The following is a 13,726-nucleotide window of genomic DNA, read 5'->3' on the forward strand; positions in this document are numbered from 1 at the left end:
ATTGTAATATGGCTGAACATGCACACACACACTGTCATACACTAACACACTGTGACTGAGAAGACGTTCTAGAATCAGACTGTGTGTGTGGAGGGGGGAGATTAATATATGTAAAGAATATACAAATTATATATATATATATATATATATATATACTGAACAAAAATATAAATATATCAGATGATCCTGCAGGTGAAGAAGCTGGATGTGGAGGTCTTGGGCTGGTGTGGTTACATGTGGTCTGTGGTTGTGAGGTCATTTGGATTCTATTCTCTAAAACGACCTTGGAGGGGGCTTATGGTAGAGAAATGAACATTCAATTCTCTGGCAAGAGCTCTGGTGAACATTTCTGTAGTCAGAATGTCAATCACACACTCTCTCAAAATTTCAGACATCTGTGGCATTTTGTGTGTGACAAAACTGCACATTTCAGAGTGGCCCCTTTTATTGTCCCCAGCACAATGGGCACCTGTGTAATGATCATGCTGTTTAATAAGCTTCCTGATATGCTGCACTTGTCAGGTGGATGGATTATCTTGGCAAAGGAGAAATGCACAACAAAGGTTTTTGAGTACAAAAGTTAAAGAGAAATAAGCTTTTAGTGCATATGGAACATTTCTGGGATCTTTCATTTCAGCTAATGAAACGTGGGACCAACACTTTACATGTTGCATTTCAAATTATTCTCCAGTATATGCACATAAATAAAATCAGGAAACAATTGTAAGAAAAACACAAATTTTATTTAAAAAATAACCAGAGATTTCACACTATTGGATACAGCTTTGAGACCCAGAGTCGGTTCTGTGTGGATTTGCTGTGATTGAGTGATGCCTCCACACTGCCAGTCAGTCAGTCCGTGGGCACCAACAGGACCGCACTGTAGCGGGCTGGACTGGATTGGGGCACAGGGAAGAACTGTAGCAGCGGTCTTTTCAGGGTCAATGTAGAGGGTGGCTCCCCTCTCTCTCTCTCACAGCCCAATCTGCTCTCTTTCTCTCTCTCTCAAGGTCAGTGTAGAGGGTGGCTCCTCACTCTTACCCTCGACCAGTGTCTCTGGCTTCAGCTGTCCTGTGTCACTACAGTAAGGCACTCTCCATACCTACTGCACTCTAGTCTACTGCTCACAGCTAACACAGGTAGTGCCTAACTCTATAAGTGCTATTGTACCTTGCCTCAAGGGTAAAAAAACAAACATATAAAAATATAAAACAACAAATATGAAGAACAAGAATAAAATCATAAGTGTTTCAATTGTTGTCTGTTATTCTTTTCGCAGTAGAAATAGACACAACAGATAAAATGTCCAAGGTGCTGCATCTGTGATGTGATTGGCAGGCTGCGGGGGCATGTCTGCAAACAGAGGCAGCAATTGGCTGGTCAGAGACCTCAGTTCCTTCCCTTCGGTATTGCATACATACTTGTGAGTGTAAATATATAGACGCATAGATATATGTCATTATATATATAAAAAATATATAATCCTGGAGTCATAAAAACAGTGCCCTGCTGTGTGGAGCGGAGTGTGTCTGTCTGTCTATCTATACATCCATAGGTCCGTCTGCTCCAGGAGACGGAAGTGGGGGGCTGGCTCAGTGAGTTTGTTGAGGTAGGAGGGCGGCGGAGGTCTCTCAGGCGAAGTACATGGTGCGCAGAGTGTCCTGGTGCACCTGCACGGCCTTTGCCAGGGCCTGGGGGTCCCGGCCGTTACTCTGCCCAGAGATGTGGCTGCCCTCCCCACTGCGGAGAGAGAGAGAGAGAGAGAGAGTGATTGTCAGACTCTTACACCTCTCTTTTCACACATAAACTGCACTGTACTGTATATAATTACACTGTGCTGTACTGTATATAATCACACTTTGCTGTACTGTATAAAATCAGTCTGCGCTGTGCTGTATAAAATTACTATGTGCTGTACTATATTCCAAGTTTATAATCACCCCCACCTGTCATGCTCCTTGTCCACCAGGTGGTACCGGGCACGGAACGCCACCAGTCGGGCATAGTAGGCGGGCGCGGGGATGGAGACAGAGCGTGTGCAGCGCACATACGTGTGACACAGCTGATAGGTGAGGATCTGCAGCTCGTCGGCAGTGAAACGATTATCATCCCACAGTACATAGTAGTGAGAGGGACGACTGGTGCCCTGGGGTAGGAGAGAGAGAGGGGAAGAGATGGGTAGAGGGAGTGAGAGTTAGAGAGGGAGAGAGCCAGAGAGAGTTGGAGAGGGAGAGGGGAAGAGGAAAAGAGAGAGGGGAAGAAAAAGAGAGAGATATAAAAGATATAAGAGATATAAGCGGAGAGTGGGTGGGGAGAAACCTGACACTGGTGAGACAGACACACCAGCTGTGGGGGAACAGATATACCGGCACAGGGGGCAGAGACAGTGGGGGAAAGGCCACAGGGCTACACTTACCTGTATGCCGGCGTGGCTGCACAGGTAGAAGTCAAACTCGAAGGGGTGAGTGATGCTGGTGTCGACTGTGGTGCCAGCAGGGATGTTCCCACTCTTCCCAATCTGTGAGGGAACAGGTGGACAGAGACAGCACTCTTATACCCTTACCCAGCTATGCTCTGACTGCTGCACAGGAAACAACGAGAGAACTGAGCTGCACTGATGAAACAGAGAGAGAGAGACATAGAAAGAGAAAGAGACAGAGACACACATACAGAGACACAGTGACAGAGACAGGCTGGCAGCATCACAGACAGAACACAGGGCGGAGCAGGACCCCACACTCACTCGCTCTGCTTTGTCGGCGCAGAACAGCCGAGTGTGGTGGCGCTTCTGCACCACGATGTAGGTGATGCCTGGTTGGTAGTCCTTCTCCAGCTTGATGCAGGCATCCCGGATTGCCAGCAGCTCATAGTGCAGAATCTGAGGACAGAGGCACAGTTAGACAGGGGGAGAGGGGGAGAGAGAAAGAGGGATAGGCCAGGGGAGCGTGGGGGACAGAGGGAGAGAGTGAATAACATAACACAACACACAGCCCAGGCCAGCCCAGATAACGCATAGGTCAACCCCCACCTGTGGCAGCTGGCCCTCAGGCACCCCGTCCCTGTAGAAGATGATACGGGTGGGCTTGAAGCGGGTCGACTTGTAGAACTGGATCAGTAGCTCACGAACCATGTAAGAGAGATCCTCAATGACCTCCTGCCTTGGGCGCTGCACACGCACTGTGGCACAGTACCGGCTGGGGTGGGCGTCCATACTGCCCACCACCTGCACACAGAGAGAGAGAAAGAGAGAATGTAAATGCTTTGGCAACACTTCTGTATACTTGTGTAGCAACCAGCAAATTTTGTCAGTTTAATGCATATGATTGATATAAAATGGTGATCTTCTGCCCCTCCAGAATCTGGTCAGTTCCAGAAGGTCATAACATGCATGAAAGATGTGCTGTGATGTCTCTAAAGCCCACAGTTTAGGGGGGATATGGACATCTTGATAGAAAGCTATCAGCCCCACTGCATCTCACCATCAAAGAGGACATGAGATGATACAGTGAATACACAGAAACCTGAGACTTAACCAGTTGCTCAGCTCCCTTCAAGACACAAGTCTGTGTTTCGTGCTGCTTGAATGTCAGAATGTACTCTGAACCCAGCCAGCAACCCAGACCGTATCAAGAATTCTTCACAGTCATCGACTATATACATTGCATAGATATAGCATATATATATATATATATATATATATATATATATATATATGTGTGTGTTTGTGTATCAAGAGAGATCTTCACCATTCTGCCATTAGCTATTGGAGACCAAAATCAATATAAGCTAATAATATAGCAGATACCTAGTCTTTTACCACAGTTGTGTCCAATCATAAATTGAAAGGTTCCCTGTTGACAGAATCATGAGCATTTCTCCCGAACTGGTGTTTGAGACTGATAAAATTAACTTTGAAGTAACAAACCAATACTAACTACTTAATATCCTCTTAAGAAGGATAGTGTCAGTGTTATAATCATTACCAAAAGTAACTTTTGTCCCTTACAATTGATCTAATTTCCTACTTTATCTATTATTTTAGTAATTTAGCATATTCAGTGTACCTTTGTTTTAAAAGAAAGAGTTGTTTGTATCTTTTGAACTTGTTTCAATTCAAACTAATCAAGTTCTACTTGTCAAATTTATTACAAGAGTTATTTCATTGGGGAAAACCAATCACTATATAATAGCACTACACTTTTTTAAAATTTGAATTGACAGAGAGGCAGACTGAGCACTATGTATACTGTATACACAACGACAATTATAAATAATGTAAACATGTCTATGGGTGTTAAGCTCTTAACTGTAGAATTTGTGACGGTCTGTAATGCTCACAGTTAATGAAGCTTCATGCATCGGTGTATTAAATGCTCTGGCCCTTTAAAGAGTCGCTGTTGTGTACCCAATGGAGTACTATAAGTGAGGTAAGCATAGAGGGAGGGGTGATCTCTTCTGAATTAGCTGGCGGGAGAACGTTTGTTGAGTGTTGCATATGGTTTAGGTTTAATTTTCTTTGTTTTGGCATACATTGATACAAATGTGAGACCACTCTACAGACGCGGTACAGCAGAGAAGCGTGACTTTGAAACATCCAACTCTGTGTGGATGTTTGTATACGGACATTTGTTTGAACTGTACATCCACTCTACAAAGGATGGGGAGATCTACACAGTCTGGGATTTATGGAATGAAGATGGCAATCTGGCTTGAACTTTCAGAACTCTTTCTTCTTCTGTTTTGCCCCTTTGTGGCTGTTGCCTTGCTTTAACGGTGATGTTATCTGGGATTGCTCTTAACTATATGCATGATACAGCCACGGGTTATAACATGCTATTTGTGTCCTGTTCTTGCCATGTCCAATTGTGTACAATCCAATGGGTCTTTGTATGCCTTTTCTGTATGTTTCATTACCATGGTGTTTTGTTATTATGGTTACATTAAGTACTAATATGAAACCATACATGAGTGCTAATTGGTGGTTTAGCTCACACTGAATATTAGCCCCCGCCTGAGATATTTATGGTTATGAATCTGCTGGTGTATTAAACTGAATGTCACAAACTATAGACAGATATAAGGGAATGTACTGTGTGTTGTCTGCGTGTTATGTGGTTCTTTTCCTATGCTGTTTTATTATTGCTGAATTGATACACTAAATAACTACTGCTATCCAATTACTGTTTGAATGCATTGCTGTGTTGCTGGCCACGATATAAATGATTTACAATTAGTGCACATATCGCTGCTTTAAGTGTGGGGCAAATCGGGCTTAGTTGCATTTATAATATTGCTTATATGGGCAATTGCAGACTTGTTTTGGAATCTTAGTAACAATATATTTATATTCAAGTAGGCAGGTTATTGGTCAACGTTCAATGTTTTTAATGGTAGGATTGTCTAAACCTACCTGGCACCCCAGAGCACACCGTTACAGAATGACTGTATGCACTGTACCTCATTGCAACACAAATGTAACTCACTCAATCATTTTCTTTTATTGGAGCTGAATTGATACGAGACAGAGAGAGAGAGAGAGAGAGGGATCGTGCGGGGGTGAGGGGGCAGCTCTCCTGTCTGAGTCACCTGTTCCTGTAAAGCCTGACCTCTACACACACCCTCAAGCGCTCGTCATTGTTGCTATGCGACGGCTTTGTTGGCAGAGTGGGGGGGGTGATGCTCGGGGAGCACAGTGCAGTGTGGAATAGCAGAACACACAACAGATAGACATCATAAGGGGGCGGGGGGGGCGGGGTCTGATGTCATGGAGTCCAGCCTAGTCAGGGGGGTGGAGCAAGGAAGGATGGGTGAGTCACCACTGAGACGTTCTCCTCTTTCTTTCTTTCTTCCTCTCTCTCCATTTACTTATTTATTAATTCATTCATTTGGATTCAAAAAAGCTTTATTGGCATGACTAAGTTACATCAGTGTTGTCAAAGCTATCAAGAGCAGTGTGCATGGTGGGGCAAGCACTGAATCTGTTTTAATTTAACTTTTTTCCCTCTAGTTGTACTTTTATTTGATATTTTATTGTATTTATTTTCCCTATATACTGATTTTGTAAATGCTCTGGTGACCCCTATGTCAACTGTGTCATGACAATAAAGCATGTTTTGAATTTATATTTTAATTTGAGTTAGAGGGTGAGTGTGAGAGTAAGAAGTTGTAGAAAAGTAACAGGGAGAGGAGGCAAACAGGAACAGAGACAGAGAGGGAGAAGGAGAGGCCGAGACACAAGGAGGGAGAGGCAGAGAGAGAGACAGAGGGGGAACAGCAGGGGGGGAGAGAGAGAGAGAGGTAGAGGGAGAGAGAGGGTGAGAGACAGAGAGAGGGGCAGGCTGGACTCACCGCCGTGATGGACGGCTTCTTCCCATCGCCTGCAGGGGGGTGTGTCACATCTGCGCCCAGGAAGATCACCGGCTGCTGGAACACCGCGGAGCTGTGGGGGGGGTGAGGAAGACCTCAGCACAAGGAAGATGCACTGAGCAGCTGACAATAATAAACTTGATAAAATGTTTTGGGGACGACAATGGCATAGTGGAAATCCCAATCGGCACCTACGAGCTTTCTCTATGCATTCAGACTAAGGCTTGAAACTGTACGTTCTAGCTGTTTTTTCTCATTCGTTTTCTGTGTGTTACCACAGCATCAGAGAGAACTCCTTGGTGCCATTCGAGGCCTCTGTTAATGTATTTACAGTATACTACATAATGGATATTGCATTTTTTGAGAAACATTGCTTTCCTGTTCGGTTTGTTTTCAGGTTCATATTTTACGTCTGTGTTTTCACATACGCCATGTTCTCTGAGATTTTTGGGAGCTTATGATTATAATAATGAGGAAATTGGAACAAATAAATTCTGTTATCATATCATAAAATTAATTTGTATTGGAGTGGTGGGCAGTGCTGCTCTGGCACAGCTGGGGTCACCCTGTCACTCCAATCTGGCTCTTTCAATTCCTGTTTCAGTTTGATTTTGAAAAAATAAAAACTATGCCGTATGTATGCGTGCACAACTTCAAAGCTGCGCTCCAGAGCCGGGCCTGTGGGAGGTGTGCAGACAGCGCCACAGTCGGATCACATTGCTAACACTGTGCACTCGGGGCTCATACGTATACTAGATATTTTTATTGCGTTGTATTTGTCAGAACCAAATGCAGGCCGTAGCCCCAGCCCTCACCGTTGGTGTGGTACCAAGATGTTGTTGATGCCGCCCAGCTTGACATTGATTTTGAGGCAGAGGTTGGACAGCGTCTGGGGGGACGTCTTCACCACATTCTTCACCTGGACACACTGAGTGGCCATTCCCAGGAGAGTGTCTCCCACACGCTTCACCTCCGCTGGAGACAGAGAGGGGGGAGAGATGAGTAGATGAGTATGAGACAGTGACAAGTGACGGGCACAATTAGACTGAGTGAGACATCTCTGAGACAATGAAACAGCCTTGCAGAGACTGAGGGACAAATAGTGAGACAGAGACTAAGACACAAAGGGACAGAGGGAAACAGAGAAGCAGGGGGAGAGAGACACAGAAGGAGGCAGGCTGCTGTACCGTAGACGGGGGTCTTGCCCGGCAGGATGACAATGATGAGCTGCAGCCCTGAATAAGTGTTCTTCAAGTGGCGGAACATGGGCTCCACACTGTCAGCGCCCTGTGCGTATTTACAGAAGCACGGCTGGCCCTGGATGGGCATCCCCGCGTCCTTCGAGATCTTGCGCAGCTGGTCTGTGAAGTTCCTGCAGAGACAGAACCAGAGCAGCCGGGTCAACCCAGCCCAGGACCCCCCCGTGCCACTCGGGACCCCAGAAGCCCCAGAGCCCAGTCTCTCTCTCAGTCTCCTTTAACCTCTCCAACTCTCCCTCCCTCCCCCTTTCCCTCCTTACTTCAGCACCTCCTCTCTGCACTGTTTCTGTGGGGCGAAGCAGGCGATGGCCCACACCTTGATCTCGATGCCGTTGTAGAACTGCTTCCCCCGCATATCCCACACACCCTGGTTCGGCGTGGCGATGGCCCGGCTCTGTCCAGAGAGGTGGAGAGCAGCGCTGCCATCAGCACTGGGCCACACAGAGCCCCGCGTAACAGAATCCCATAGACAATAATGACAACAATATTCACACCCCATATAAATCTACTCAACGACACTTTCCAGCACAGGAATAGCATTGATAAAAACATAAACATATATATATTATAAAATAGTATTACTTCATTTAGAATGTCCCTCATGTTCTACAAGAGATGTTCTAAATGTTCTTGTCTGTACACATATGAGCAAGTCAGCACCTTGTGTGTCCTTTTTGCAGAAAAATAAAAAATGAAATTGGACAGCAGTTTTGACTTACGATTATTTTGTTAGGGAAACAGCACTTTATTTTATATAAGTATTATAGCTACTAGCAAACCTTACAAACTAATTATCCAGGGAACAAGGAAAACTGGACCAGAAACTGAAAAGATCAGACGTTAGAAAGTGTGCATTTCAATTGATCTTTTAATTAATGCACATGCAACTAAATACAGCATTCAACTGGTAGACAGTTGCAGAGTGGTGGGGATTGGTGTAAAGTTATATATACTGGTGTAGACCGCTGCGGACTGCATGTATGGTTGGGTTTAGTTTTAATTTATTAATACATATTTTTTTAGGGCAACTTACACAGTCTAAAAAAAGTCTATGTGCTTCTAAACACAATGACTACTGCATAGTTGTCCATAATAATAACAATCATGCAAAAGAACAGTACTCTGCCCGCCGTCCCCTCACTCCCCCCCTCTCACCCGGCCGCCATACTGCAGGATGGGCGCTGGCAGCACCCTGCCTGTCACCTCCGCCATGTCGTCCTTCACCTTGATGCCAAACTCCTGGATGTAGGGGTCCAGGTTATAACTGGCATTCTTCATCTGAAGAGGGGTGGGAAAGGTGGGGAGGGGGAGAGAAAAGGGGAGAGGGAGGGAAAGAGAGCGTGAGAGAGGAGAGGACAGGAGGGGGGGAGAAAAAGTGAGTGAGTGACCCTGACCACCTTCTACCCAGCTGCCGACCCCACCCTCCAGGGGGCGGCACTCACCAGCCGGCTGATCTCCTCTTGCCTGTCAGGGGCAGAGCGTGCTGTGGCTTTGATCATGGTGGAGGTCTGATTATCTGTCAGCTTCTTGATGCAGCGCTGCCCCGCCACGATGTTACACACCTGAGAGAGTGGGAGAGGGAGAAAAAGAAAGGTTTATTTCCGGTTCAAAAATGAAAATAAATAAATAACTAAAATAAAGACAATTGACAGCAGACTCACCTCCAGGGGCAGGTAAGTGTGCTTCTGCTCCTGCCCCACCTGGAGGCAGGGCAGGTGAGGGTACTTGAGCTGCAGGTTGTACTTCTGTTTGAAGTACTGTGCCACTGTGCACTCCACCGTCTGCCCACTCTCCAACTGCAGGGGAAACCTGTGGGGGTGAGCGGGCAGTCGAGTCACACAGCACACCCACTCCCACAGAGCCACTACCACTCCCCCCAAACTGAGCTGCATACTCCAATCCACTCGTCCCCCCACCCCCCTCTCCATTCCCCCTTCACTTCCCCAATACCACCCCCTCCCCTGCACGCCTCCCTCCGCACACTGGCATATTACATATCCACTCCCATTCCCACAGTTCCCACACTGACCCCTGACCCCGGACACAGGCAGACACTCACGTCTGGTGGCTGGCGGGGCGGCGGGTAACGTTGCAGACGCGGTATTTCCTCTTCATCTGGCCACAGTGCGTCACCTCCACCTTCAGACCTGGACACACAAATGGACAACACAGATTACCAGGTCATTCAGCTGAGAACAAACTACAGTAATACAGCAACGTGTGTCCCGAGCCCAGCCACATCACAGCACAGCACAGCCCCCTTGCCTTTGATCTCCTTGGTGAAGCGGACTCTCTGTGAGTCCGTCAGTGTCTTGGGCTGCTCGGCGATGTTGCGGATGTCCAGCACCTCACACATGAACTCGATGACCGGCTGGGCCTTGTAGAATGCAGTGGCCGACACTGAGGGAGAGAGAGAGAGAGAGAGACACACTAACACACAGAGACAGAGAGAGACAGAGAGGGAGACACACTGATAGACACAATGACACACTGAGAGACAGACACTGACACACACCAAGAAACACACTCGCTCACAGATAAACTGAGGGACAGACAGACACAGACACGCAGAGAGAAAGACACAGACATATTGAATGAGACAAAGAGACAGACACTGTGAGAGACTCACACAGACACACAGCGAGAGAGACGCACGCACAGACACTGACATTGCACAAAGACAGACGCAAACAAAGGCAGACATAGACACACAGGCAGCCACAAACACACACAGACAGACACACACACACAGGCAGACAGACATATAGACACACCGTCAATGTTCAGCATCATCTTCCACATGGCCGGCCTCACGGACTGGTGGAAACCGAACCACACCTCCCGCCCGCCCCCCAGAGGGTGATAGTACCCCTCAGGGGGAGAGAAGAAGGAACGACCAACTGGAGTGTACCTGAGATAGAAACAGTGGAGAGAGTGTCGAAGCCACAGCTCTGTATTGTACTGTGTTGCATTGTCCTGTACTATGTAACTGTGCTTGGCTGGGCAGTACTGTGCTGTGTTGTACTGTACTGTGTGGCTGTACTGTGTTGTTTGGGCCAGGCAGGGCTGTAGAGTACCTCATAGAGGCCAGATGCCTCATGGCGACATCCAACGCCTGCACCGAGTCCAGAGGGACCTGTACCCGGCCGCTCACCAGCGCCTCCTGCAGAAGCCGCCAGCTCACCACAGCCAGCCAGCGGATAGAGACCTTGAAGATCCTGTCCTTCCCCTCACCTGGAATAGTTACCTCAAAATCCACCTGGAGAGAGAGGAAATGGGTGAGGGGCAGTCAGTCAGTCATGGTGTGTGGCAGTGTTGTGTGCTCATTGCCAGTGGGTGCTGTGTTGTGTTGTGTTGCATTGCGTTGCGGTACGGTGCTATGGTGTGTGGTGGTGTGGTATGGTGTGCTGTGCAGTGGTGTGCTGTATTATGCTGCACTGTGCTGTTGTGCGGGGGTGCTGTGCTCTGCATTGTGTACCCGCTCGTTGCCGATGGGCAGGGCCAGGACAGTGTAGATGTTCTTCTTGCCGTCGTACACCGGCTTCCTATCGCCAAAGATCTGTGGCTTGAAGTGCTGCACCATGTACTCCACCACCTCCCTGCAGAGGGTGCCAGAGAGAGGGCTCAACACTGTACTGTTCTGTTCTGTACTACACACACACTGCACTGTACTACATACACACTGCTGTGCACTACACTATCGGAACCACTGAATTAGCATTCAGGAGGTCAGGATACCTGTTGACACGGCGTGGGCACTTGTCAGGTTTGATGTCCACCTCGTAGTGATAGACATCCATCTTGGGGATCTCCACCTCAAAGTAGTTTGCCAGCAGCTTGATTGGCTTCCCCACACTGCCCACCCCGGGCCTGGGAGGGGCCTGGAACACCTGCTGCAGGGGCGGGGGGGGGAAGGACCCCACAGGCACTGGGGGGGGGGACACAGAGAGGGGAGATGGAGATAGGAGCAGGGGAGAGGGAAGGAGGAGAGGCAGAGACAGTGTGTTTACAGTTTTCAGAGACAGTGTGTGACACATCACTGTACCTCCCATTCCACTGTCAAAATCCTGACTATTTCTGACTGCCCCCACTCTCCCCCATCCACTGTCAGTCACTGGGTCTCCTTCGTGCCCTTTGATCCCATGATGAGGATACACTCAGCACAAATACAGTCAGGCTTCGGGGAGGGGTGGGTAACCAGGTCAAAGGGCAAACCACAGAAACACTCCCACACGACACAGTACACAAACACATAACACACACCCAAAACCAATTACACCACACCTCGCACACACACTACACACATGCAGGCAGGGTACTGGGGCTACCAGAGCACAGTGTGAGTGTCTCTGTGTTGCCCTGTTCCTGCTGTACCACACAATGAACATGTGAACAAAAGACGGCACAGACAGAGCACTGTGACCCCAGGCTGACCCATGGGGGGGGCAGCCCCCATCTCAGGACATACACAACCACCTCTCCCTCCCCCCTGAGACAGAGACGCCAGGCATGGTCCCCCCCATTCTCCGCAGCTCCATGGAGACACAGGGCAATGCGCTTTGTTATTGAGATGAGGGGCCCAGTGGACGGCACACAGCCACAGCACTCTCGCACACCCATATAAACACTCCACACTCACAACTCACAGCCTGAACCCTGTACACACACACACTCACTCTCACACCAGGTCTGGGAGGGGATGCTGGCTCTCTGTGCTGCAGTCTCACTATGAGCCATCTGTGACACCCCTGTATCGACAGTGACACACAGAGGCCAAGCTAAGGGCAGTGCACACACCTGCTGCAGGGACACAGGTGTATATAGTCAGGCTGTGTGTGTAATGGTGAATGCTACACTGTATACACTATAGTGTACACACTACACACACTGAGTACACAACATTGTATATTTATAATTTATTTTTAGGCAGATGCCCTTATCCAGTGTGACTTTAGTATACTTTAAACTGCACAAACTTTACACACTAAATACAATGCATACATTACACTGTACACTACACTGTATACACTATACAGACTGTACACCGTGTAAAAACATTGCATACACTATGAAGACCAGATACACTAGATGATGTAAAGTGTATACTCTAGACACAATATACACTATAGACACCGTGTACACTGCTCACCCTTCGCACATCAGCCTCGGTAAATGCAGACAGGTTTCACACACAGACACGTTTGATTAGACGAGTATCAGTTGATGGTGTCAGGTACGGGTGCAGCTAGACAATGATGCGATTAACCCGACACGCCCCCCGTGTCTGTACCGGGCTGAGCCCCACCGTGGACGGTGTGGAGTCGCTGTGCTCCTCTACAGATTCCCACGACCCCCAGGCGGTGACCCCCGGCCTGCCTGACTCCAAAATACAATTTCCACGGAATACCCTTCCCTTGACATGAATCCCACCACCCCCTTCCTCACGGTGCCCACTCCACGAATCTGTACGGCAGCTGACACGGGGGGCTTGGGGGCCGTACTGTCCCCCCGCATGCATACCCCTGCCCCTCTCAACCACACAGCCTCTGCTGTCACGGAGCCCCACAGTCATCTCCCATCCTTACCTGCTCCAGAGGGTCCTGGGTCCATCCCATTCACTCTGCCGCACTGGTCCGGAGAAAATCCTAGTGCTTTTTCACAACAGCACCGGCTGTGCGGTTCCCTTCCGCCCGCCTGTCAACCTCCTCTGCCCGTCGTGATGGCTACTGTCGCACCGCTGCTCCAGCTGCGCCCCCCGCCCCCTGGGTCACCACTCGGACCCCCCAGACCCCGAGCCCGTGGGGTGTGCAAGCGCCGATGCCCGGTCGGCTGGTCTTTCAGAGGCCACAGGTCACTGAGCTGCTCCGGGGCCGCCGTGGCTATGCACTTTGCTCTGCCTGCTTATTTCTGGTCCCCGGCCTGGCTAGGTGCGCTGTACCCAGCTGCAGCGTCGCTGCTTGGGTCAGTTGGCTCACCGCTCTCCGCTGAACTCGGGATCCTCCACGGAACAAAGAGACAGACACCCGGAATCCTATCTCTCCGACAACGCAGCGCCAAGGAAGGTGTGCTCGCTTGTGGAGGCGCCCTCTGGCGGAGGGGAT

General features: G+C 48.7%; 1 protein-coding gene across 2 annotated transcripts; it reads right to left on the reverse strand.

Annotated features, from left to right (window-relative positions):
* Positions 1–727: 727 nt before the first annotated feature.
* LOC136763271 (protein argonaute-1) lies at positions 728–13,663 on the reverse strand. Of its 2 annotated transcripts, XM_066717146.1 has the most exons (19): positions 13,211–13,663; positions 11,364–11,553; positions 11,104–11,224; positions 10,703–10,884; positions 10,400–10,536; positions 9,891–10,025; positions 9,685–9,772; positions 9,287–9,434; positions 9,068–9,187; positions 8,781–8,903; positions 7,886–8,019; positions 7,554–7,738; positions 7,182–7,341; positions 6,349–6,439; positions 3,029–3,223; positions 2,744–2,878; positions 2,417–2,518; positions 1,947–2,146; positions 728–1,740 (listed from the first exon to the last, which is right to left on the reverse strand). In XM_066717146.1, the coding sequence occupies exons 1-19, from the start codon at positions 13,233–13,235 to the stop codon at positions 1,632–1,634; spliced, it is 2,580 nt and encodes an 859-aa protein (XP_066573243.1). In that variant the 5' UTR covers positions 13,236–13,663; the 3' UTR covers positions 728–1,631. The 2 variants fall into 2 exon arrangements, with proteins under 2 accessions (XP_066573243.1, XP_066573244.1); XM_066717147.1 differs by lacking the exons at positions 11,104–11,224; positions 13,211–13,663 and having other exon boundaries at positions 11,364–11,450.
* Between the last annotated feature and the right edge of the window lie 63 nt (positions 13,664–13,726).

Source organism: Amia ocellicauda, chromosome 11 (genome assembly GCF_036373705.1).
Source record: "Amia ocellicauda isolate fAmiCal2 chromosome 11, fAmiCal2.hap1, whole genome shotgun sequence".
NCBI classification, from domain to species: domain Eukaryota; kingdom Metazoa; phylum Chordata; class Actinopteri; order Amiiformes; family Amiidae; genus Amia; species Amia ocellicauda.

Excerpts from the sequence above, each read along its gene's own strand:
- LOC136763271 (XM_066717146.1), bottom strand. The coding sequence starts at position 13,235 with ATGGACCCAGGACCCTCTGGAGCAG. Across the intron at positions 10,026-10,399 it reads GATGATGCTGAACATTGACG|TGTCGGCCACTGCATTCTAC; the intron begins GTGTGTCTATAT and ends TCTCTCCCTCAG. Across the intron at positions 3,224-6,348 it reads AGAAGCCGTCCATCACGGCG|GTGGTGGGCAGTATGGACGC; the intron begins GTGAGTCCAGCC and ends CTCTGTGTGCAG.